At 41.4% G+C, this 27,034-nt stretch overlaps 1 protein-coding gene across 1 annotated transcript in view; it reads right to left on the reverse strand.

Annotated features, from left to right (window-relative positions):
* The window catches only part of LOC132895418 (E3 ubiquitin-protein ligase UHRF2-like), an 88,319-nt gene that overhangs the window by 24,815 nt on the left and 36,470 nt on the right, over positions 1 to 27,034 (reverse strand). Inside the window, exons 2-3 of the mRNA XM_060936010.1 lie at positions 13,066 to 13,368; positions 11,507 to 11,796 (exon numbers count right to left, since the gene is read on the reverse strand). Coding sequence (XP_060791993.1) covers positions 11,507 to 11,796; positions 13,066 to 13,368 — 593 coding nt within the window. The remainder of the gene's footprint in view (positions 1 to 11,506; positions 11,797 to 13,065; positions 13,369 to 27,034) is intronic.

Below are 27,034 nucleotides of genomic sequence, written 5' to 3' on the forward strand. Positions count from 1 at the left end.
TGAGTTGCAATTTGGTCCTCCAGCTGTTCCTTTTTTGTACCTTTAACTTTTCCAGCCTCTTATTGCCCCTGTCCCAACTTTTTTGAGATGTGTTGCTGCCATGAAATTTCAAATGAGCCAATATTTGGCATGAAATTTCAAAATGCCTCACTTTCGACATTTGATATGTTGTTTATGTTCTATTGTGAATACAATATCAGTTTTTGAGATTTGTAAATTATTGCATTCCGTTTTTATTTACAATTTGTACTTTGTCCCAACTTTTTTGGAATCGGGGTTATATTTACTGCAGTTACAACTACAGAATTACAGTCATTACCGGATTCCAGCTTTATAGTAGCTTTTACATCTTCAATGAACTCCTTATTTCTGAAAAACTTCGGTTTAACAGTGTGTGATGTCAGTTTATAGCCTACACTTCCACGGTTAGAAACTCGAGGTGCACGGTCAGATATTATGTCTGGTCTATTAGTTTTTATTCATAGCTGCCCGGTGGACAAGCAAGATCAACAACCATACAAAGAAATAAATCTTACTCCTTGACTTCACAAACGTTTTCATTTGTTGTGTGTATTTAAACTTGATTTGCTTCATGGTGGTGAGACACACCTTAAATGCTGTAACTATAAAACTTTTATGATCATGAGCTACTCTTTCTGAAGCCCACCTCCTGCTGCACTACACTCGTCAGCTAGAACATGATCTGGCTCTGAAGAGAGAACAGGAGGGTGTAATAATATGCACTCAGGAACTGCTACTGGCTACGGCGTTCATAAAAAAAAAATATCAGCTGGATGGTGGATTTTTAGGGAATTCCACAGGAACTCACGTTAAATTGCAATAAACTTAAGAGTGCATTTTCAAAATAATCCATTTACAAATTGGTTCCCTAAATGTCCATGTCGTGGATACTTTCATGGTTCATGCTGCTCAATGTTATTTAAAGGTTCTGCAGTGACAGGCACAATAGAACAGGAGAACACTGGTAACAAACAAACAAACAAACAAACAAACAAACAAAATCCCTACATAATTAATCACTTTCTAATCATCATCGCCATTAACAATATCTGTAAACTTTTAGATCTGACACTTGTAGGTTTATTTAATCTTTTCAAAACTTGTTTTGTAATTACTATTCGTAATTACAAACATGACGTGATGACACAAATCAGTCTGCTCTGGCCAATCAGAGGCCCACCGACCCCGGCTTCTTCTTCCTCATCTGTCGGTCACCTGTATACAGGTGATTATCATTAAATTGTATAAAATATATAAATTAAAATTCTTGGACTGTCCGATATTAAAAAAAGGTAACTCATCATTCCTAGTAGAGAAGAGAAGGCACTTAATGGCCCTTAAGTACCTAATAAAACACTGTGTTGCTATTATAGTAAAATATCGACTGACGGGATGTCATGACGAAGTGGATTTACCTCCCTGAAGTTGATTATTTTCCGACAACGGCACATCCCCAAGTGTTTTATTCCTCTTATAGCAGAGCTCCATACTTAAGAGAATGTGGTAATGCATTGACCTGATTTTTTGATGACTTTTGCAAACGTACAAGGTCCGTACAAATGACATATGTGTACCACGACAGGGAACCCGATCCTAAGTGCAAGGCGACATATCTCGAACACTTGATCAACGGACAACGAAATTTGTATCTTTATATACAGTCGTGCTTGAAAGTTTGTGAACCCTTTAGAATTTTCTATATTTCTGCATAAATATGACCTAAAACATCATCAGATTTTCACACAAGTCCTAAAAGTAAATAAAGAGAACCCAGTTAAGAGCAATTCCAGTGTTATGGATGTGACATTTGGACTCAAAATGGCAACAACTGACCTAGTTAATTTTTATTCCTTTCCAGTATTTTAAAATTTGTTGTATATTTTTAAGACCTCTCATATTGGAGAAGTCATGGGAAAAAAAGAATTCCCATAGTACATTTAGAACTCTAGAAAATGCCAAAAAAGACATGCGTTATGGATGTGACGGAAAAAATACCCCATTTCCAGGGTGACTACACATATTCATCAAACTCTGTGAAATTGCAAACATAATATCCAAATGCAGGCATGCATTTAATAAAGGAGTCTTAGCTGAAAATAAAAAAAGCCTTTGTTTAAAATATTTTCTATTTCAAGCAGAATCTAGGAAGAAAAAATCAGCGTTATGGATGTGACATAATTCCGTTATGGATGTGACGCGTCTGAAATAGACATGGCATATGTTTAGAAAATCAGCAATTTAACCACCATAACCCTTTGAAAAACTCTCTAAATATCAGCTAAAACTATCAAAGTTCTTAAATAATATTTAGGATGGCTATTGTTTTGCTGTTTTGTGGATTTTAGCATACATTTCTGTGGCTTGTGGCAATAAAATAGAATTGTACATGATCAAAATTGATTTTAGCTTGGGTTTTACATTATAAGAAAGAAAGACTGACAGTGACATATTAGGTTGGTTACAAATTGGTTCAACTTATTCACATCTGTAAAATACAGGCCTAGGTGATATCTCTGGGAGTGGCTTTGATGTATTACATGTTGCTTTATTTTTGCATGGTGAGGTTGACATTTACATGGAATTGCCCTTAAACAAACGAGACAAAAATATTATACTTGGTCGTTTATTTATTGAGGAAAATGATCCAATATTACATATCTGTGAGTGGCAAAAGTATGTGAACCTTTGCTTTCAGTATCTGGTGTGACCCCCTTGTGCAGCAATAACTGTAACTAAACGTTTGCAGTAACTGTTGATCAGTCCTGCACACTGGCTTGGAGGAATTTTAGCCCATTCCTCCGTACAGAACAGCTTCAACTCTGGGATGTTGGTGGGTTTCCTCACATGAACTGCTCGCTTCAGGTCCTTCCACAACATTTCGATTGGATTAAGGTCAGGACTTTGACTTGGCCATTCCAAAACATTAACTTTATTCTTCTTTAACCATTCTTTGGTAGAATGACTTGTGTGCTTAGGGTTGTTGTCTTGCTGCATGACCCACCTTCTCTTGAGATTCGGTCCATGGACAGATGTCCTGACATTTACCTTTAGAATTCGCTGGTATAATTCAGAATTTATTGTTCCATCAATGATGGCAAGGTGTCCTGGCCCAGATGCAGCAAAACAGGCCCAAACCATGATACTACCACCACCATGTTTCACAGATGGGATATGGTTCTTATTCTGGAATGCAGTGTTTTCCTTTCTCCAAACATAACGCTTCTCATTTAAACCAAAAAGTTCTATTTTGGTCTCATCTGTCCACAAAACATTTTTCCAATAGCCTTCTGGCTTGTCCACGTGATCTTTAGCAAACTGTAGATGAGCAGCAATGTTCTTTTTGGAGAGCGGTGGCTTTCTCCTTGCAACCCTGCCATGCACACCATTGTTGTTCAGTGTTCTCCTGATGGTGGACTCATGAACATAAACATTAGCCAATATGAGAGAGGCCTTCAGTTGCTTAGAAGTTACCCTGGGGTCCTTTGTGACCTCGCCAACTATTACACGCCTTGCTCTTGGAGTGATCTTTGTTGGTCGCCCACTCCTGGGGAGGCTAACAATGGTTTTGAATTTCCTCCATTTGTACACAATCTGTCTGACTGTGGATTGGTGGAGTCCAAACTCTTTAGAGATGGTTTTGTAACCTTTTCCAGCCTGATGAGCATCAGCAACGCTTTTTCTGAGGTCCTCAGAAATCTCCTTTGTTCGTGCCATGATACACTTCCACAAACAAGCGTTGTGAAGATCAGACATTGATAGATCCCTGTTCTTTAAATAAAACAGGGTGCCCACTCACACCTGATTGTCATCCCATTGATTGAAAACACCTGACTCTAATTTCACCTTCAAATTAACTGCTAATCCTAGAGGTTCACATACTTTTGCCACTCACGTATATGTAATATTGGATCATTTTCCTCAATAAATAAATGACCAAGTATAATATTTTTGTCTCATTTGTTTAACTGGGTTCTCTTTATCTACTTTTAGGACTTGTGTGAAAATCTGATGATGTTTAGGTCATATTTATGCAGAAATATAGAGAATTCTAAAGGGTTCACAAACTTTCAAGCACCACTGTACATAAGATAGATGGATTTTTATCCAGCACTTATTTTTAATTTGCTTTTTAAAAATAACGTGGGATTGCTAACGGACACGGTCATTACAAACAACAGCAGAGAGTCTCTGATGGGTGCATATGTGTTTTATTCCTCTTGAACACGAGTATAGCATCAAACACTGGATATCAAACACCATACACCGAGCACCGTGAAAAGTAAAGAAAATGAAACAAAAATAATTAATGTAAAACAGATGTAAACAAATCCGCAATTTTGCATAGTAATGTTTACAGACGATGCTCTGAACGGTACACACCTTGCTCTGCTCAACCAAGGATGCAAACCTCTACAAGTTAGCCAAATGTGCACCACTAAACTCTGCACTCAAAGTCTCGTGCTAAACCACAGTTCAACCAATGCACCAAACACAAACAAAAGACACACAAAAACTTTACATTGTGCATGAATGACGTATCAGGATGACGGGCAGCAAAGCTTTATATCAAACCGTCCTAAAACTCTGACTGACGCACATGGTTAATCTAAAACACCACAGCAAGCATCTGTAGCATAATAAATACAGCTTCCTGGGCCGACAGCTTGGCACTCATCAGGAGCTCCACTTTTAGACAGAGTGTGTATATATATAAAATTTCACAATTGGCTACTCTACTATGAGGATATGAGCTCATACCATGAGTAGAAAAAAAATGGCAGCTTTGTTAGCAAGTATTTAAAAGAAAAAGAAATAGCTACAGTGGTGCTTGAAAGTTTGTGAACCCTTTATAATTTTCTATATTTCTGCATAAATATGACCTAAAACATCATCAGATTTTCACACAAGTCCTAAAAGTAGATAAAGGAGAACCCAGTTAAACAAATGAGACAAAAATATTATACTTGGCCATTTATTTATTGAGGAAAATGATCCAATATTACATATCTGTGAGTGGCAAAAGTATGTGAACCTTTGCTTTCAGTATCTGGTGTGACCCCCTTGTGCAGCAATAACTGCAACTAAACGTTTGCGGTAACTGTTGATCAGTCCTGCACACCGGCTTGGAAGAATTTTAGCCCATTCCTCCATACAGAACAGCTTCAACTCTGGGACGCTGGTGGGTTTCCTCACATGAACTGCTCGCTTCAGGTCCTTCCACAACGTTTCGATTGGATTAAGGTCAGGACTTTGACTTGGCCATTCCAAAACATTAACTTTATTCTTCTTTAACCATCTTTGGTAGAACGATTTGTGTGCTTAGGGCCGTTGTCTTGCTGCATGACCCACCTTCTCTTGAGATTCAGTTCATGGACAGATGTCCTGAAAATTTCCTCTAGAATTCGCTGGTATAATTCAGAATTCATTGTTCCAACAATGATGGCAAGCCGTCCTGGCCCAGATGCAGCAAAACAGGCCCAAACCATGATACTACCACCACCATATTTCACAGATGGGATAAGGTTCTTATGCTGGAATGCAGTGTTTTCCTTTCTCCAAACATAATACTTCTCATTTAAACCAAAAAGTTCTATTTTCATCTCATCCGTCCACAAAACATTTTTCCAATAGCCTTCTGGCTTGTCCACGTGATCTTTAGCAAACTGCAGACGAGCAGCAATGTTCTTTTTGGAGAGCAGTGGCTTTCTCCTTGCAACCCTGCCATGCACACCATTGTTGTTCAGTGTTCTCCTGATGGTTGACTCATGAACATTAGCCAATGTGAGAGAGGCCTTCAGTTGCTTAGAAGTTACCCTGGGGTCCTTTGTGACCTTGCTGACTATTACATGCCTTGCTCTTGGAGTGATCTTTGTTGGTCGACCACTCCTGGGGAGGGTAACAATGGTCTTGAATTTCCTCCATTTGTACACAATCTGTCTGACTGTGGATTGATGAAGTCCAAACTCGTGCTAACTACAGCACTTTGCCAACAATATTTTTTTTTATTTATTAGAGACTGGCATGTCAATGTAAAGTTTTTTCCCCTTTAGTTACATTTAAATGCTGTGTAACTTAAAAGAAAAAAAGTTACACCCTATTATCATTTAACAGCTATGAACAGTTGTTCTCTCACCAGGCTCTCTTCTTTCTCTCGGAGTTAATATGACAAAAATGCAGCTTGTTCTTTGACCAAGAAACCACTAAACAAACTCCTCTGTCCTGAAGACTTTCTCGTGTCAGTTTTACTTCTGACTGGTAAAAAGCGCTGCCACAGGAGACGCCGTCCATAAATATTCAATAACGTCTCCCTACAGAAAACGTCACCATATTAATGTTAACTGACGTTTTTAATCTGTTTATTATTAGTTTTCGAATATGCGGAGCATCCTCTTTAGAAGTACTTGTGAATGAGCTGCTACGATACAAATAACATATTAGAGAACAAGTGCGTTAATATAAACCTGACTTGCAGCTGCTACAAACTGCTGTCAGAGCTCCTGATATAGAACATGAATTAATGCTCTCTGACCAATCAGAAGCCACAATTCAACAGCATTATGGTATAAAACTCTGTATCAAACACTAGTTTAAAGATTAAAGCTGACTGAATAAAAAAAAGGGTAAAAATCGCAACAAGGAAAGTAGCTTTTCACACAAAGCTAATCCTGGTGCTGTAAAGTTTTCCTAGAAATGCTCTCCACTGTTTCCATCCCAGGTGGCTCGCATTTCTGACAAGCTGTTTTTCCCCTCGCAAATGATACACCACACACACACACACGAGGAGAAACGAGAGAGTGAGCACAGCTCAGTGGGGAAAAACAACAAAGCACCCGACTGTGTTAAAATCCCTCTGCCGCTGCCATCTTAATTTAGTGTTCAGGGAAAAAAGGGAACAGTTTAAAAAGTAGGAGTGCTAATAATTTCCAACTGTGTGCTGAGACATTAACATACTATATGATTAACATATCTTTTTTTTAATACGACATATCTGACATGCGCCAAATGTCCTGATTCTTCGCCGTTATTCCTCCCCCCCTTTCCTGGGAATGGTACAACCCGAGGCTCTTCACACTTCATGTACAGAATTTCAGCTGTGGATTTTTTGTTTTGAAGTTTATAGATTTACATTTTTATTTATTCAGAAAATACATCTGGTTGTTATTCTCAAAATCAGAAGGATAAACTGCTTACAATATCTAAACGAATCTGCTACAAAAAAAAAAAATCCCAATTTTCAGGCATGCTGTGTTTAGATATGAAATCAGTTTATTTTTTTTAACGTCTTCTTCCCATCATGAAAAAGCACATTGTCCTGCATTATACAGAATAGCTTATAGATGAATTAAACTACAGCTCATATAGCTGCTAACCACTAAAATTTAAGACTGACTGATTTATTGAAAATTTTCTTTTAAATTAATTTGTTTGCTTTTTTTAGTTATTTATGTAACTCCGGTCTGTCACCATTTTGTAATGAGCCGAGCAAGAGAAGAAAACATCGCTAACAAAGAAAGCATGATGGTCATGCAGTGTACATTACCTCCCTACCACACACACACACGTCTTACTATCCTTGTGACCTTCACCAGTAGGAAACCTTTCAGCTCCTTAAATTTTTTAAATAAAAGCTGACATTTTCATTTAAAAAAACAAAAAACAAAACTGATTTCCTTATGGGGACCAGCCAAATGTCCCCACAATGTCAAAACTGATGCATATTCCTGTCTTTGTGGAGATATTTGTTCCCCAGCATATAAGAACACCTCTCCAATGCCCACGCAGCGCCACACACACACACACTCTCTGCAAGCTATATTTTTGAAAAACCTAAAATCACTCGTCTAGTGGACTGTATTATCAGATTTTCTCAGCAGGATGTATGCTCCTTTTCTCATGGTTTAAATATGGACCCTGTCATTTTGCTGCCCTTTTGAATTGGACAGACTTTATCCCATTAACGGTGCCTAAACATGCTGCTAGCTAGGCAGCCTAATCCCTGAACGAAGTGCAGAAACAGACAAGTCCGATTTGCCGTTTGTGCTTAATTATTTATGGCTTTGTGTGTATAAACGTGTGTGTATGTACACAGTTGCAGAACATTTGCAGTATATATCTAATTGTTTTTATAGATATGCTGCATTTGGTTGTTTATTTTTTTCATAAACACGGCGTAAAAAAAAAAAAGGGGGAGAAAATAAGAAAGAAACGCTCGCCGCTCAAGAGAGGTCGCTCGTCTCCATGGCAACGGCGCGTTCCGGATGAATTTGCCATGGAAGAAGGGGGGTGGGGGGGGGGGAGACACGGAGCGAGAGAAATAAGACGAATGTGCATTCTGCCTCTCCTTCAACTGCAGGCAGAAATCTGAGGAAGAAGGGAGTAAGGTACACTCACACACACACAATGCAAATATCTGCATTTAAATAGGCAATGATAAACGCACACAAACACACACGTGCAAGACAAACATCTACATTACACATAAATATAACAGCGATGAACCCAAGCACTCACATGGATATACAGTACCAGTCAAGAGTTTGTTCACACCTTCTAATTCAGTGTTTTTTCTTTATTTTTATGAATTAAGACACTTCATATATTAAAAGTAATGATGGATGTCGTTTCTCTTTACTTAGTTGAGCGGTTTCTTGACATAATATGGATTACTACAGTTGTGGAATAGGGCTATTTACTGCATTTTTATTATTTATTATTTACTGTTTGATCTCAAACACCTTAAGGAGGCAAGAAATTGCACTAAATAACTTTTGACGAGGCACCTGTTAATTGAAAAGCGTTCCAGGTGACTCCCTCATGAAGCTGGTTAAGATAATGCCAATAGTGTGCAAAGCGTCATCAAGGTAAACGCTGGATACTTTGAAGAATCTAAAATAGGAAACGTATTTTGGTTTTTTTTAAACACTTTTTTGTTTACTTACATAATTCCATTTATTCTGTCCACATTCACGGGATATGAGCAATCGCGTGCTCTGATTGGCTACTCCACTACTTGGCTATCAGCTCATATACCATGAGTAGAGAAAAACAAAATGGCAGAGCGCATCAAGGTCATATATATCACTATCAAATATTTAAAAGAAACAGAAATAACGAAGGGCGGCACGGTGGTGTAGTGGTTAGCGCTGTCGCCTCACAGCAAGAAGGTCCGGGTTCGAGCCCCGTGGCTGGCGAGGGCCTTTCTGTGCGGAATTTGCATGTTCTCCCTGTGTCCGCGTGGGTTTCCTCCGGGTGCTCCGGTTTCCCCCACAGTCCAAAGACATGCAGGTTAGGTTAACTGGTGACTCTAAATTGACCGTGAATGTGAGTGTGAATGGTTGTCTGTGTCTATGTGTCAGCCCTGTGATGACCTGGCGACTTGTCCAGGGTGTACCCTGCCTTTCGCCCGTAGTCAGCTGGGATAGGTAGAATAGGATAAAGCGGCTACAGATAATGAGACGAGAAATAACGAAAATAATAATACACCCCCCACCCCAATATCTCCTGTTCCACACTCCAGCCCAGTTGATGGCAGTAATGCGCCTTTAAGTTGGTTTGCCAACTACCAAAAAAAAGCCCCTAAAAAAGAAGAAAATGGCGGAGCCTGTTGCTGCACCAACCAAGGAGGAAATAAAAACGCTACTTGAAAACAAAACCCAAAAAAATACAAAGGAAAAAAAACAGAAATGAAAGTATTTGACTGTAAGAACCTCTCTTTTTTTTTTAATTCTTCAAGAATTATTATTATGCCATTTTTCACAAATTGCTACCGTCATTTTGCCAGTTTGTTTACATTCTAAGCAGAAATGATTTTGTCGGACGTTTTGTACAAAGTTTTTATTTATCGAATTTGCAAAAAATAAAAATGCTCCGTTTCTCAAAAACCAGTGAATGTGGATAGAATAGAACAATTATTCCACTCACTCAATCTCTTCATACATGGCTTATAGGCAACTCAATGCTATGCGTCTCGTAGGCTATCAGCTCATGTATGACTCGATTTGGTGGAATAACTTAATTATTTTTTTCGCAGTCCGGTTTCCATCAAATCCTGCACTCTGATTGGCTGGTGAGTGGGTCCGTTTCCTACGGTACGGACCCCAGTTACGGACCTCTGGCGACTCGCTCGTTCACAACAACAACAAACATAGTTGCAATTTTTGTCAACGTTTATCTTTTTTATAAGATTTATTTATCAAAAATATTATAAAAAGTTTTGCCAGCATTTCTCAGCATAATAGCATTAATTTTACAGCATGGATAGCGATAATTCCAGTGTTCACGGCGAAAGCGAGTTTTACTACCCTGAGGAAGAAGAAAGAAAAGAAAACTTTTCAGGAGAAAGATAAAAACCTCTAACTTGCTAACGCTGAGTAAAAACGTGGCTGAATCCTGAATGACTCCTATTTGTATAAATAGGGGACTACATAGGCGGCAAAATGTAGTTTTTTTCCTGCCATGGAAGTGCACTTGTATACCGAGGAGGAAGCCATTTGCATTATAGCCGTGAATGAGGATTCAAAACAGCATTAATTCTACAGCATGGATAGCGATAACGACAGTGTTCACAGCGAAAGCGAGTTTTACTACCCTGAGGAAGATGAAATAAAAGAAAACATTTCAGGAGAAAGATAAAAACCTGTAGCTGTTGCTAATGCCGAGCAAAAACATGGCTGAATCCTGAATGACTCAATTTTGTATAAATAGGGGACTACATAGGCAGCAAAATGTAGTTTTTTTTCCTGCAATGGAAGTGCACTTGTATACCGAGGAGGAAGCAATCTGCATTACAGCCGTGAATGAGGATTCAAAATGGCGGCTCGGCTCGGTTTTGCCTTTCGGGCGCTCTCGTTTTCTGTTAGAATTTGGTAAAGAAAAAAATTAATATATTATTTACCAGCTTAAGGTCGATCCGTATGGTGAAATACTGTGACCTCGGCCCAGAGGGCCTCGCTCAGTACTTTCAAGACCTCGGTCACGGTATTTCACGATACGGACCTCCCAGCTGGTAAATAACATATATGTCTTCAGTGTTGTTCTACAATGTAGAAAATAGAATACAAAAAAAAAAAAAAAAAAAACTATGAATGAGTAGGGGTATCCACACTTTTGACTGGTACTGTATGTATGCACAAACACACACACATATAAATGAAACATACCTAAATACATAGTGATGAACCCAAACACACACACACACACACACACACACACAGAGACACAGAAGCCCAGAAAGACAGTGTTAGCTGGATAGCATAGTTAAGCGCCTGTGAAATCTTATCAGGTTAGCTGCTGTTAGCTAAATGGCTAGTTTTAGTGGTGAATGTTTATGAATAATACTTAGTGTAATGTCGTGTTAGCTATCTTCGTATTTGTTTTTATACGCTGGGCTTTCACGAATTTAAAACGGCAGAACGTGGTACGGATGTTAGGTAGATACGGTTGCCTGTTAAATCTGAACATTAATTTAATTGTTAAATGCACCCACTCCTCGTATTTAATGTGGTAGCTGATATGGTCTCTGCCAGGATCTTCTGCTTCGGTCTGAGACGTTGAAGGCTCCTCGCTGTTCGAGTTTAGTGGCATGGTGCCGTTCGTGTCTGCCTCCGTCTCCACCTTCCCGTTAATGCGTTTGCCGTTTCTCCCTGCTCTGCCTGTAGAGGATGCTGCTGTCTCAGCTTTGCTTTTGCTCCCTTTGTTGGACAGAGTAACTCTCTCGATAGTGGCCTCGAACCAGGCTCCAATGCTGACATCCCTGCAGTCCACCAGCTCATTAATCTGAAAGCACAACATTAATATCAATCCTTTACACCGACAGACTTTACAACTGCACATTACACCTACACTCTTCACCTTTAACTTCTTCATACAAACTATCTTAAAATGTACTTTACTCCCTTTCAACTGCATCAGTTACATTTGTTCTTTACACCTACACCCCCCGCACCCTTTCTTTACACATACTCCTTTTACACCTTTTCTTTACACACTTTAAAACCTGCTACTTACACCCACACTCTTTACATCTGTCTCCAACCCTACAACCTTTACAACCGCTCTTTTCACCTACACCCTATACAGTTGCACTTTACACCTAAGCCCTTACAACTGTTTACAGCCTACGTGTTTACAACCCCCTTTACGTCTGTTCTTTACACATACACACTTTACTCCGGCTTGTTACACCTACACCCTTTATATCTGCTCTTTACATGTACACACTTTACACTTCTTCACATATACTCCTTTTGCACCTATTCTTTACACCTACACCCTCTACATTTATATCCTTCACACCCGCTCTTTACGCCTACGCTCTTTACATCTGTTCTTTACCCCTACACCCTTTGCATCTATTCTTTACACATACTCCCATTACACCTACACCCTTGACACCTGCGCTGTCCCCTACACCCCTTACAGCTGAACTTTACATCTACACCCCTTACACCTGCTAGGCTTACACTCTTTACAACTGCCCCCTCCCCTACAGCCTTTGCACAAGCGCTTTACACCTACACCCTTTACACCAGCTCTATACAGCTACATCTTTTACACCTGCACTATGCCCTTTATGACTGTTACCTCCCCTACACCAATCACACTGTCCCCTCCTCGACAGCTCCTCCTTTTAACTCCTTTACACCTGCTCCCTCTTCCTAGACCCTTTACGCCTACACCCTTTACAACTGCCCCCTTCCCTACACCTGTGGCACCAGCTCTTTACACCCACGCACTTTATACATGGTCTGTCCCCTACACCCTTTACAATTGAACTTGACACCCACACCCTTTACATCTACATTTCTACATGCTCTTTACACATACACTCTATACACCTGTTCTTTACACATACATCGTTTACATCTACACACCATATACGTGCTCTTTACACTTGCACCCTTTACACCTGTTCCTTACATGTACACTTTTTGCACTAGCTCTTTACAACTACACCCTTTACGTCTGCTCTCTTTAGACCTGTTGTTTACGTTTACACCCAGTACACCTGCCCTTTACACCTACACCCTTTAAAGGTGCTCCGACCTTATAAACTCCAATCCCTGGTTCGATGAGATCAGCAGATGAGGATGTTGAAGGCTGACTTTCTAATGCTGACACACTGTTGCTGCTGACTGTTGCCGGGGAAGCCGAGGTTTCTGTGGTTAATGTGGTGGCTGTGGGCGTGGTAGAGCTGCTACTGGGAGGGGTTTCGTTACCAGCCATGACCTCTCCATTGTTGGGAGTGGGGCTTGGACTGTCCGCTTGATCGGTGTGAGAACGAATAAGAAGCTGAACGATGTCGTTAAGGCCAACATTATAATCGAAGAGCGTCTGTCCATCCTCCATCTGTAAATCAGAGAGAGAGAGAGAGAGAGAGAGAGAGAGAGAGAGAGAGAGTGTTATTGCGCCACTCAATAATAAATTGACAGTGTGTGGTAGACATGAATGAATGAATGAATGAGTTAATTAAGAAATGTGAAATTTGTGTGAAACAGAGAAAGAACAGAGGAGGAAGAAAAGAGCAATGGAAAAGAACAGGAAAAGCAAATGAAAAGGTGAAAGAAGGCAGAAATGATGAGGGAAGATATGAAAGCAAACAGTAGAAAAAGAGGGTGAAACAAAAGGAAGCAAGGAAGGAAGGAAGGAAGGAAGGAAGGAAAGAGAAAGGAGGAAATAAGAGACAATAAAGAGTAATAAGAATAGAGGGAGAAAGAAAAACGCTAATGAGGAAAGGAAAAAGAAAGGTAAGAAAACAGGGAATGAAGGAAGAAGGCAAGGTGGCAAAGATGGCAAGAAAGAAAAAGAGAAAAAGAAAAAGCGCTAAAAGGAAAAGAAGAAAGAAAAGAAGGAATGAAATTGGTCCACAGGAAGAAAAAGGGGAAGGGAGCAATACCAGAAAAAAGAAAAGTAGGAATAAGGAAAACAAGAAAGGGAAATAAGGGAAACTTAAAATACAGACAGATGGAAGAAGAAAATAAGGAAATTGGAAAAAAAAGACTGAATGAAAGAAAGAAAGAAAAATGGAAAAATAAAAGGAGTTTACTCATTCAGCAAGCTCACATTATCATGTACGCCACTGTTTGTTTGTGTTTGTGTGTGTGTGTGTGTGTGTGTGTGTGTGTGCGCGCGCTTTACGCAGGGTGCTACTACACCCGCAAAAACGGCTACTACTAATCTAAATCAATATTACGAATATAAACATATTTGAATAGTAACAAAAAGGGCAGGTTGATAAACACACACACCCACACACACAAAATCCCTCCCACCTCACCTTCAGCCCAAGCACACGTGCACACACACACACACACACACACACAATGAGAGCAAAATGGCGGCTTCTTCTTCGCTCTGTTTGAGAGAGCGGGAAAAGCAGCACACACTCAGCCATGTTGACTGTCGCAAATGGAGCTTGCGCACACGTGCGTGCACGCACACACACACACACACACACACACACAATATTAGTAATAGGGTGGTACTGCAGTAATGGAGTGGTTGTGGGAAAATGACTTCCAGTGAACGGCAACTATCACATTCTACCATCACATTTTCCGTTGATAATCTGCGCGCGCGTGTGTGTGTGTGTGTGTGTGTGTGTGTGTGCTCGCGTTCCTATTGCGAAACAGTGAGCATGGCGAAGTGTGTGATTTTTCCTGCTCTCTCTCTCTCTCTCCCTGTCTCTGGGACGAGCATGAAGGAGAAGATGTCGCCATTTTCTCTGTTATTGTGGTATTGTTTGTGTGTGTGTGTGTGAGAGAGAGAGAATGGACAGAGAGAAAGAAGTGACTCAGTAAGCACAAAAAAGAAAAAAAAATACACAAGAAAAGGAGCAACCGAACGACAAACAAAAAGAAATATTGAGACAGAGACACCAGTCTGTGTCCTTGTGTCTGTCTGTCTCTCTCGCGCGCTTCTGTCCATTTTTTTTTTCTCCAATTAAGTAGAAATATGAAACGAGCACACAGACTACACGCTAAAATCTTCACGCTGCTCTATCTGCAGCTGGTCACATAATCATGTTTATCTGTTCGATTGTTTATCCAGTTATAAACTTCATTGGGTTACACGGTGTTCTGTGTGAGGTTTTATTTCTGTAGCCGTCAATACAACAGCCCATTAATGCTGAGTGTGCACTACGCCATGTTATTTTATCACCCCAGTTGTCAGGATCAGTGACACCCCTGTTCCACCCCAGGTCCCCCCCCCCTTCACAGATTATATAAAAAGGTATCAAGAAATTTATCACAGAATCTGCTAAGAAATCAGCGCTAATACAACCATGTGAATTCCTGATTCAAAAACTGCTCATGCTCACGAAAGAGAGAAATACAAACGAGCACAGGGAAAACGCGGAGAATCACTCCGCTAGTTCATTTCACATCCGACATGCAGAGACTCTCACCAGCCCGCCATCTTAACACTCTCGCAAATCCACGTCGAGAAAATGGAGTGAGACAAAACACAGAGAGAGAGAGAGAGAGAGAGAGAGAGAGAGAGAGAGAGAGAGAGAGAGAACCAGGAGTGACAGAGGGAGATGAAACAAGAATTAAAAAAAAGAAAGAAAACAAGGTGATAAAATGTAGGAAGAAAATGAAAGAGAAACAAAGTACATCGAATAGAAGGAGGGAAAACTGTTGGTCTTCATGCCTTAAGTTGTCATCTTTTTTTTCCTTTTAACTTTAATGCGGACTCAAGCGCACAGTCAGATATCAAACTTGTGGGACAAAGACCATGGTAATTAACACAAACATGACACATTAGTGTTCATTACCTCTGCCAAAGAAGTTATGTTTTCAGTGTGGTTTGTTTGTCTGTCGGTCTGTGAGGATGCCGACCCAATTTCCATGAAATTTAGTGGAAGGATGTAGCATGGGCCAAGGAAGAACTCATTACATTTTGGAGCAGATCCCAGTCACAGGGTGGATCAATTAATTTATTTTCACTTTTGCTAACATTGTAAGAAACGGCATTTGCCATACATCTTAAAATCCAGTAAAGTTCAATAGTGACAAAACATAGCCAATGTAGAAATAAGGTGACTCCATCTATCAATCCATCCATTATCTCTAGCCGCTTTATCCTGTTCTACAGGGTCGCAGTCAAGCTGGAGCCTATCCCAGCTGACTACGGGCGAAAGGCGGGGTACACCCTGGACAAGTCGCCAGGTCATCGCAGGGCTGACACATAGACACAGACAACCATTCACACTCACATTCACACCTACGGTCAATTTAGAGTCACCAGTTAACCTAACCTGCATGTCTTTGGACTGTCGGGGAAACCGGAGCACCCAGAGGAAACCCACGCGGACACGGGGAGAACATGCAAACTCCACACAGGAAGGCCCTCGTCAGCCACTGGACTCGAACCCAGAACTATCTTGCTGTGAGGCGACAGGGACTACACCACTGTGCTGCCCCAAAATAAGAGGACTCCATAATCACAATCCACAGTCATGGGTGCCAATAATACTCTGGGACACAATTCCAATAATTCTGGAAATATATCCAGAAAGTGGCTGTGGTTGCAGATTTGCATATCATAAAAGAAAGAGTCGATTATTGTCCTTGGAGGAGGACTGCCCTCTCGGAATGCCCTTCTAGTTTATTCCTCCTTAGTAACTACCTGGTCAGGAACATGGTGCTTTAAATTAAGCAACTAGTTCATTTATGTTTTGGGAAATAAAACCAACCAAATTTGTTAGAAAATACTGTTAGTTGGTATGAACAAAAACAACACGAACAGGTTAAAAAAAACAAAAACAAAGTTCAACATCTCGATGTGCCAGATTATTCCATATCCATGGGGGGGGGGGGGGGGGGGGGGGGGGGGGGAGAAAGAAAACTTCTGTTTTAGGCCATGGGCTTATATCCAAAAAGAGATATTGATATTTGGAGCACTAAACAGATAATGGTGTTGGGTTACACCACTTTTCCACAGTTAGTTTAAACAGTTTGGGGATTTAGTTTAGAAACCTGAAGAACAAAAGCATGTTATAGGTTTATTAAAAAAACAAAACAAAAAACAGTAATAAACAACCACAGGTGGAAAGGCGACTGTGTGTATAAAACAGCGAGCACTGTCTGTGTCAAATAACTGACACACACAGACACACACACCCGTACCTCGTTAGTGATGTTACCTTTCATTAAGGCAGTTATTTATTCATGAATCCTGTATTTAAATCGCTAGTGAACTTTAATTTATGCCTTTACCTGCTGATAATTTTTTCTTTTTTCCCCATCCCTCTATTTTCTCTCTCTACAGGTTCTCGTGTTCAGTTTTATCGTTTTGTTCCTCTCCCTTCAGTTTCCTTTATTTTCCTCCTCCATTTCATCCCTCCATTTTCATGCCGTGGTTTTGCGCGAGTGTTAAAATGGCGGGTTCTTTAAGAGCGAGACGCGCCATCATGATGTGCTAAGGAAAAAAACAAAACAAAACACAACACACACACCACTCGCTGGCTCACAATCACGCTCTCCTGGATCAGTTTGTGTGTGTGTGTGTGTGTGTGTGTGTGTGTGTGAGAGCAAAGTATGTGTTTGAGTGTCTGCGTGTTTTGCACTCAAATATCTAAAGCCTGTGTGTGTGTGTGTGTGTGTGAATATATTTAAATTCTTCCCAACTTCATATTTCAGTGCTTTTGCACACGTTAGTGTGCCTTGTCTTTAAAAAAAAAAAAAAAAAAAAAAGTGTGCAAACGCACAGTTGCCTTAGTTTGACGGGTTGACTTGCAAGTTCACAAAAAGAGGCCAAAGCATACAGTGTGTGTGTGTGTGTGTGTGTGTGTGTGTGTGCGCGCGCGCGCATATGTGTATTTGTGTGCATGTATGTGCCCAACCGCCATTTCAGCTTCAAGGAAAAGAGAATTCTGGGAAATTTGAGGAGCAGCTCCCATCCCCCACCACCAGCCAGGCAGAGCGCAAGCAAGTGAAACAAAATAAATAAATAAATAAATAAATAAATAGAAAGAGGAGGAAGAGGAAGAATTGGGTCACGTTCCAATAACGATACAACAACACAACAGTGTACTAAAGTGCGACTGGGTAATAAAACGTAACTGACTGATTATTAAACACAGAGCGACACAAAATTAAACCCTTCTTTCTTTCCATTGTTTTCTCTCTGCTTTACAGCCTGCAGTCACGTGTGACACGTAGCTGAAGATCACTGTCTGTTCAATGAGCAATCGGGTCTCCCTGGGGATTAGACTTGCTCTCACCTCCATCCTGTATACATCGTGATCGGATCTCATTTTCTCCTGCGCAGTATGCAGATAATCTAGCTAGAGAGAGTGCGCATTCAGGGAACTTTCACCACAGAACGAGTCTGATCTTACTGTCCAGTTGGCGTGTTTGAGTGGTTACAAATTTTCACCTCATAATAACCGAGCGTAGAAACATCATGCTATCACGGTATTATCAACTATTTAAAAACACACAAGCTGCTGGTGAAAATGAAAGGAAAAATGATAAAATCTTCCCATAAATGGTACACATTCAATTCAATTACTTTTTATTTGCGTATCACTTTTAATAATAAATATTGTCACCAAGCTGATTTATAGAAATTTGGATAGCGATTTCTAAAGTGGAATTACGAGGCAAGAGTGACGAAGGAAAACTCCCTGAGACAACATAAGGAAGAAAGTTGGAGAGGAACCAGACTGAAAAGGAAACCATCCTCTTCTGGGTGATACAAGTGGGATTATAAATCATTGCAGTGTACTTGTGTCAAAAAGTAAAGACAAACGGTGTATTAAAATGGTGCTCAGTATGAAGAAGAGACTTGGATTGAGCATGGAACAGTGTTTATGATTACAGCAGGTACAAAATCTATAGCATTCAGGTGAGATTATTCACTGAAGCGAGCGTGTATGAGTTTCAGCAGCTCAGACAGATCACAGGTTTACGTTATTGCATTTGTTCTATCGTTATCCTTTCTATACTAACAGCCCGTTCACAGGAACTTGCATAATGAACATGTTCCGTGATCCAATAAGAAATAGATTAAAACAAGAGTCATCAGGAGATGACCTATCCCCTGGCCCCCATATGAAACCCCATGCCAAAATTTTCCTAAGTTGAATTGGTTGCCATGGAAATACGGGGCGGAATAAAAAAATAAAATCACAGAAATCCCAAAATGTCAAAAGGCACAACTCCTCTAGGCACTTAACATCTCATCTCATCTCATCTCATCTCATTATCTCTAGCCGCTTTATCCTGTTCTACAGGGTCGCAGGCAAGCTGGAGCCTATCCCAGCTGACTACGGGCGAAAGGCGGGGTACACCCTGGACAAGTCGCCAGGTCATCACAGGGCTGACACAGATACAGACAACCATTCACACTCACATTCACACCTACGGTCAATTTAGAGTCACCAGTTAACCTAACCTGCATGTCTTTGGACTGTGGGGGAAACCGGAGCACCCGGAGAAAACCCACGCGGACATGGGGAGAACATGCAAACTCCGCACAGAAAGGCCCTCGCCGGCCACGGGGCTCGAACCCGGACCTTCTTGCTGTGAGGCGACAGCGCTAACCACTACACCACCGTGCCGCCCGGTGCTTAACATCTCATTATCTCTAGCCGCTTTATCCTTCTACAGGGTCGCAGGTAAGCTGGAGCCTATCCCAGCTGACTACGGGCGAAAGGCGGGGTACACCCTGGACAAGTCGCCAGGTCATCACAGGGCTGACACAGACAATCATTCACACTCACATTCACACCTACGGTCAATTTATAGTCACCAGTTAACCTAACCTGCATGTCTTTGGACTGTGGGGGAAACCGGAGCACCCGGAGAAAACCCACGCGGACCCGGGGAGAACATGCAAACTCCGCACAGAAAGGCCCTCGCCGGCCACGGGGCTCGAACCCGGACCTTCTTGCTGTGTGGCGACAGCGCTAACCACTACACCACCGTGCCGCCCGGCACTTAACATAACGGAAAAAAAATTCCTAATAGTTTTTGAGTTATACTCCGGAAACTAAAAATGTTTACAGACGGACGGACAGAGCGATAGCTATATCCCCCTGCATTATATGCCGGGGGGATAAAAAAAAAAAACATTAAAAAGGTGCAATAGTCATAGAACATGATTAAAAATCTTGAAGCCATAGTCTCAGCACAAGTGTATTAAACAGCTAAGAAAATGCGCTGTAAAACTGTAGGTTATGTTGGTTTGTGTTTATAAGAGCCTCTTGTTATAAACACGGCCCTGGTGCCCCATCACTCCGCCCCCAAATCAGTCTGTTTGAAAATGGAAAAACATGGCTGAAAATGGTAAGAATTCAGCATAGCCAGGTACAGTGAACAAAACAACCACACTGCACTTCGAAAAAACTTGTCAAGTAATGCACTGAAACTAGAATAAACAATGACGGCGCTTTTCCAATACAAAGTAATCTGTTAGTGAAGGGGATGAAGCCGGACACCGAATTAGCAACAGTGTTCTTGGACAGGTACAATATGTAAACACAATCTGCATAAAAGTTTTGAATGGTTTGAATCAAGCTGACATGTTTTCAACACTTAAGCCCAATTCACATATTCTTATTCTTCTGCTCCTCGGACCTGCTTGATCCATCCTGGTGCCGTGTCTGGTTGGAGTCTCATCGCATAGCTCCTGTGGAGGACAGCTCCATGAGGACAGTTGAAAGTCACACCTGGAGGACGCTCTGGACTCTTACAGTAATGCCCTTATAGCTGAGGACTACAGTTGACTTGCTAACTTTAGGACTGCAGTTGTCCTGAACAATTCTGCACTCAAGTTTCCATCAATGAAGAGTTTATAACATCAACGAAACTGACTTCATGTTGAAACTGTTAATGTTATAGTCATGCTGTCTGTTGTTGTCCAAATGAGGATGGGTTCCCTTTTGAGTCTGGTTCCTCTCGAGGTTTCTTCCTCATGTCGTCTGAGGGAGTTTTTCCTTGCCACCGTCGCCACAGGCTTGCTCATTGGGGATAGATGAGGGATAAAAATAGCTCATGTTTTAAGTCGTTCAAATTCTGTAAAGCTGCTTTGCAACAATGTTTATTGTTAAAAGCGCTATACAAATAAACTTGACCTATGAAATCCATTACCGTATGAGGTCAAAACAACATGGGATCGATAACAAATTTTCATTCTCACTTAGTCTTCCAAAACTTACCAGATATTGTGCCTTTCCACCTGAATGTATTTAACAGAATGCTACGGCGCACAAACCATGACTTGTGAACTACGCAAGACCGGATATGACGTATAATTCACGAGGCCGCAAGTTCATTGTTGTGAACAACCCAAGCTGAGACATTCGTTAGTTAGCAACATGGCATGAGTTGAGTTGCATTGTGTCTCTGTTGAAAGAGAGTTGTCTTCCTGTTTCTGAACATTTGTTTTGTCCAAGCCATTTCTAACATTTGTGCTTATACAGTAGGACCGCTGTATCTGCTGACTCGGTAACGATGGTTTCGGTTATCTGCAATTTACCCTGATCTGTAAATTGTCACGCTAGCACCATTAAGTGCATTGCACCTCCCAGAGTGTACTGTGCAGCCTACAAGTGTAGCCCCTCAAACTATAATTCCCACAGACCCTGCTTATAGACTCAACCCTACACAACTGCTTTCACTTTGGAAACTTACTACTCGCCTTATTTAAACCCTGCCTTTTGTTAGTTTGTCTTGCGTTTGTCTTTATTTTCCATGCACGTGGTGTTCCTCACTTCTACTCTCATGTTTTCATGCTTGGTGTTTTTGTTGCTTTGACCTCACCTCATCTCATTATCTCTAGCCGCTTTATCCTGTTCTACAGGGTTGCAGGCAAGCTGGAGCCTATCCCAGCTGACTACGGGCGAAAGGCGGGGTACACCCTGGACAAGTCGCCAGGTCATCACAGGGCTGACACATAGACACAGACAACCATTCACACCTACGGTCAATTTAGAGTCACCAGTTAACCTAACCTGCATGTCTTTGGACTGTGGGGGAAACCGGAGCACCCGGAGGAAACCCACACGGAGAACATGCAAACTCCACACAGAAAGGCCCTCGCCGGCCACGGGGCTCGAACCCGGACCTTCTTGCTGTGAGGCGGCACCACCGTGCCACCCTGTTGCTTTGACTATCCTGTGTAAATCAAAGGTTTCCGCATTCATACCTGTGCCTCAACCATGATTAACCCTCTGGGGTTGAGAGCTTCACCAGCGAAGCTCAGCAGGTTTAGAATGAGTAGGTCATGCATTTAGATATAAATATCTTAGAGTTTTTATCATACAAGCATGATAAACATATTGATAGAAACTTTACACTTTTCTATGTGCCCACTGCCAAATAATATTATATTTTTTAAATTACCTAAATTAGATGAAACAAAACTTGTCACCTTACTCAGTCACACCGGAGTCGGCGCACTGAGCGTCCACTTATGCATTCATAAAAGACTATCATGCCATTACCACATGAATAATCACGTTCACGCTTTCAATTTTGATTCGTTTCTCTTTCGTAGTGGGAAGGCCCACCATAAACAGGATAAAATCTGTCAGCCACAGTTTAAGCTATTTGGAGGTAAAACTTGTTGCGAGATGGCACGCAGATTTTATGCGCTTTGGATGATTCAGGACAGTGATTCAATTCATGATTCAGTTCATGATAGCAATTCAGTTTCAGGACAGCAAATCAATTCATGATTCAATTCAATCTTGAGAACTGCGACGCTGATGAGCAGTGCCTTTTTTATTTAGTTATTTTTTAAAAACTTTGACTCTATCCAGCGGAAGATCAGCTCGAGTAGGTGTAAATATTTCTTTTATTTATTATGAGCAGATCGGTTGATATGCACGCACTATAGTGCATACACAGGAAAAATGACAATTTTTCCAGAGTTAAAAGTATTTTCCTCAAAAATAGTTAATTTTGCTCTATTTTGAGTTTAGAGAGTAAAATTTGGAGACTGTGCCAAGGAGCTCACAGATGTCTTTATAGACATCTTCAACATTTCATTGAGCCAGGCTGTTGTTCCCACGTGCCTCAAAACCACCACCATCATCCCGCTCCCGAAGAAGCCGTCTCCGTCCTGCTTCAATGACTACCGCCTGGTCGCACTCACTCCCATCCTCATGAAGTGCTTCGAGCGGCTAGTCATGCGGCATATCAAGTCTGACCCCCCCCCCGGACCCTTTCCAGTTTGCATATCAGTCCAACCGTTCGACCTATGACGCCATCTCCACTGCCCTCTACTTAGCCTTCACCCACCTGGAGACAAAAGACTTGTATGTCAGAATGCTGTTCATAGACTTTAGCTCAGCATTCAACACAATCATTCCTCAGCAGCTCATTCATAAACTGGACCAGCTGGGACTCAACACCACCCTGTGCAACTGGCTGCTGGACTTCCTGACGGGGAGACCACAGGCTGTACAGGTCGGCAGCAACTCCTCTAGCATCATCACATTGAACGCGGGGGCCCCCCAAGGATGTGTGCTGAGCCCCCTCCTCTTCACTCTGCTGACCCACGACTGCACACCAACATCCAGCTCCAATCTCTTCATTAAGTTTGCGGACGACACGACTGTGGTGGGTCTCAACAACAATGGCGATGAGACAATCTACAGGAGTGAGGTGAGCCGCTTGGCCATGTGGTGCAAGGACAACAATCTCCACCTGAACGTGGAGAAGACGAAGGAGATTGTTGTGGACTTCAGGAGAGCGCACACCCAGCATGCTCCACTAACTATCGACGGTGCTGCAGCGGAGAGGGTGAGCAGCACCAAGTTTCTGGGTGTGCACATCTCTGAAGACCTGTCCTGGAGCAACAACACCGCATCACTGGCCAAAAAAGCCCAACAGCATCTGTACTTCCTCCACAAACTGAGGAGAGCAAGAGCCCCGGCCCCCATCATGCACACATTCTACAGAGGCACCATCGAGAACATCCTGACCAGCTGTATCACCATGTGGTACGGTGCCTGCACCGTGTCCTGCTGCAAGACTCTGCAGCACATCGTGAGAGCAGCTGAGAGGATCATTGGTGTCTCTCTCCCTTCTCTTATGGATATCTATAACTCCCGCCTCACCCGCAAAGCCATCAGGATTGTAGGTGACCCCACCCACCCATCTCGCAGCCTCTTCAGCCTGCTGCCATCGGGGAGGAGACTGCGGAGTCTCCGGGCCAAAACCAGCAGGCTCAAGGACAGTTTCTTTCACCAGGCAGTCAGGAGGCTCAACTCCCTCCCTGTTCTGCCCCTCCTCCCCCCTCTGCACCCTGCCACAGATTCTGCCCATACACCCCCCTGCCCCCCCTTCAGCATCTGACATCATGTCACCCTCACAGTTTTCCCCCCAACACACACACATACTCTCAACATTCATTTGCACACTGAACTCAGGGACTGCACATTTCACTTTACCTCGCTCATTTGCACTATTCCGCACTACCTCACCTTAACAGCTATTAGTTTATTGTTTATACTGCTTATTTCATGTTTACCTGCTATACCTCAAGTGCCCTTGATTGTTATTTTATGTCCCTTTGCTCCAATTTATATGTATGTGTGTGTGTGTGAGTGTTTAGTCTATGTCTATTTCTTATCTAGAGTGTTTATACTGTTTATATTGTTTATTTTAGTTATTCTATTTTTATTTATTGCATTGCCTGTTTGCACCGTGGGTCAGAGAGGACTGAAATTTCATCTGTGCTGCATGTCGAGCATGTATAGCATATTTGACAATAAAGTTGACTTGACTTACATAGTAACTGTGTAACAGAGTAGGATGTGGCTCTGAACTGAGTAAAATGGTACAAGGAGTTAATTTCAATACACATTGAAGAGAGTCAAGTACCAAAATAAAGCCAAATACCAGATAAATGAAGCTGTTGTAAAAAGCAGTTTTCAAACTGCGTTAGAATGTGTGAAAAAAACATTACCTTACCCATTGTGACGAACCGTTTTGGTCACTTGACCTGATGGGATTAAGAGCTGGCAGTGGGAGGGGTTTTCCCTCTTCTCATTGAATGGAATTTTTTACTCTTCTCACTGAATACCCCACCCACTTTATCTCAAAACAATAGGACATAAATTTTTTTTGACGGCTAGTTAATTGTCCAAATCAGTGTAGCAGATTTAAGTTTTTGTGCTTGATACATTCCTAAGACTGAACAGAATCACCTCAAGTGATAAAAACGGTTTGTCACAATGGGTAAGGTCATGCTTTTTTCACGCATTCCAACACCGTTCTAAAACTGTTTTTTACAACATCTTCATTTATCTGATCTCATCTCATTATCTCTAGCCGCTTTATCCTTCTACAGGGTCGCAGGCAAGCTGGAGCCTATCCCAGCTGACTACGGTCGAAAGGCGGGGTACACCCTGGACAAGTCGCCAGGTCATCACAGGGCTGACACATAGACACAGACAACCATTCACACTCACATTCACACCTACGGTCAATTTAGAGTCACCAGTTAACCTAACCTGCATGTCTTTGGACTGTGGGGGAAACCGGAGCACCCGGAGGAAACCCACGCGGACACGGGGAGAACATGCAAACTCCACACAGAAAGGCCCTCGCCGGCCCCGGGGCTCGAACCCAGGACCTTCTTGCTGTGAGGCGACAGCGCTAACCACTACACCACCGTGCCTCATTTATCTGATATTTTTAAAAAAAAGCAATCATGACATACAAACTATATAGATATTATTGTAGCTGAATTTGTGCTGAATACAAAAAAAAAAAGTCATATGACTTTAAAAATACTGCTTAGATTTGTTAAAATTGACAACAAAATCAAAGCATGCCAAAATCATCAGAGTGCCAGAAAATACCCTCAGACCCCAGAGGGTAAAATTTATGAAGTGAAAATGTCAGAATCCCGTTCATTCGGGAGACAGACAACATTCAAATAACCTTTTATTACAGTATATTATTATAAATTTTATTTTATTATTAATCACCGTTGTTTGTCATATTTTGTGTAATTTATAAAAGGGGCAATTCCATGTAAATGTCAACCTCACCATGCAAAAATAAAGCAACATGTAATACATCAAAACCACTCCCAGAGATATCACCTAGGCCTGTATTTTACAGATGTGAATAAGTTGAACCAATTTGTAACCAACCTAATATGTCACTGTCAGTCTTTCTTTCTTATAATGCAAAACCCAAGCTAAAATCAACTTTGATCATGTACAATTCTATATTATTGCCACAAGCCACAGAAATGTATGCAAAAATCCACAAAACAGCAAAACAATAGCCATCCTAAATATTATTTAAGAACTTTGATAGTTTTAGCTGATATTTAGAGAGTTTTTCAAAGGGTTATGGTGGTTAAATTGCTGATTTTCTAAACATACGCCATGTCCATTTCAGACGCGTCACATCCATAACGGAATTTCGTCACATCCATAACGCTGACTTTTCCTTCCGAAACTCTGCATGAAATACAAAATATTTTAAACAAAGATTTTTTTAATATTCACCTTGGACCCCTCTATCAAATGGATCTCTCCATTTCGACATTAGGTTTACGATTTCACAGAGTTTGATAAAAATGTACAGTCACCCAAGAAAAGTGATACTTTTTCTGTCACATCCATAACGCATCTTTTATTGGCATTTTCTGGCATGCCCTAGATGTACTATGGGAATTGTTCTTGTTCTATCACTTCTCCAGTATGGTACAGCCTTAAAATATGCAACACCTGTTTAAATAATGGGAGACAATAAAACATGCACTGGGTCATTTGTTGCCATTTTGAGTTCAAGTGTCACGTCCATAACGCTGGAATTGCTCAAAGGAAACTTTGTCATAGGTATGTCCGTCCAAAACAAACAAACAAACAAACAAACAAACAAACAAACAAACAAACAAACAAACAAGCTTTATATAAGGTCACTCCTATCTGCAGTTTCGGCTCTCCATGTTATATCTTGGAACATAACCCCCCACGGATACGTCGCTCCCACTGTAACTGCTGGTGTTTTCTTTGCTTGCTGTTTTGAGTTTGCCA

Source organism: Neoarius graeffei, chromosome 12 (genome assembly GCF_027579695.1).
Source record: "Neoarius graeffei isolate fNeoGra1 chromosome 12, fNeoGra1.pri, whole genome shotgun sequence".
Classification (NCBI taxonomy): domain Eukaryota; kingdom Metazoa; phylum Chordata; class Actinopteri; order Siluriformes; family Ariidae; genus Neoarius; species Neoarius graeffei.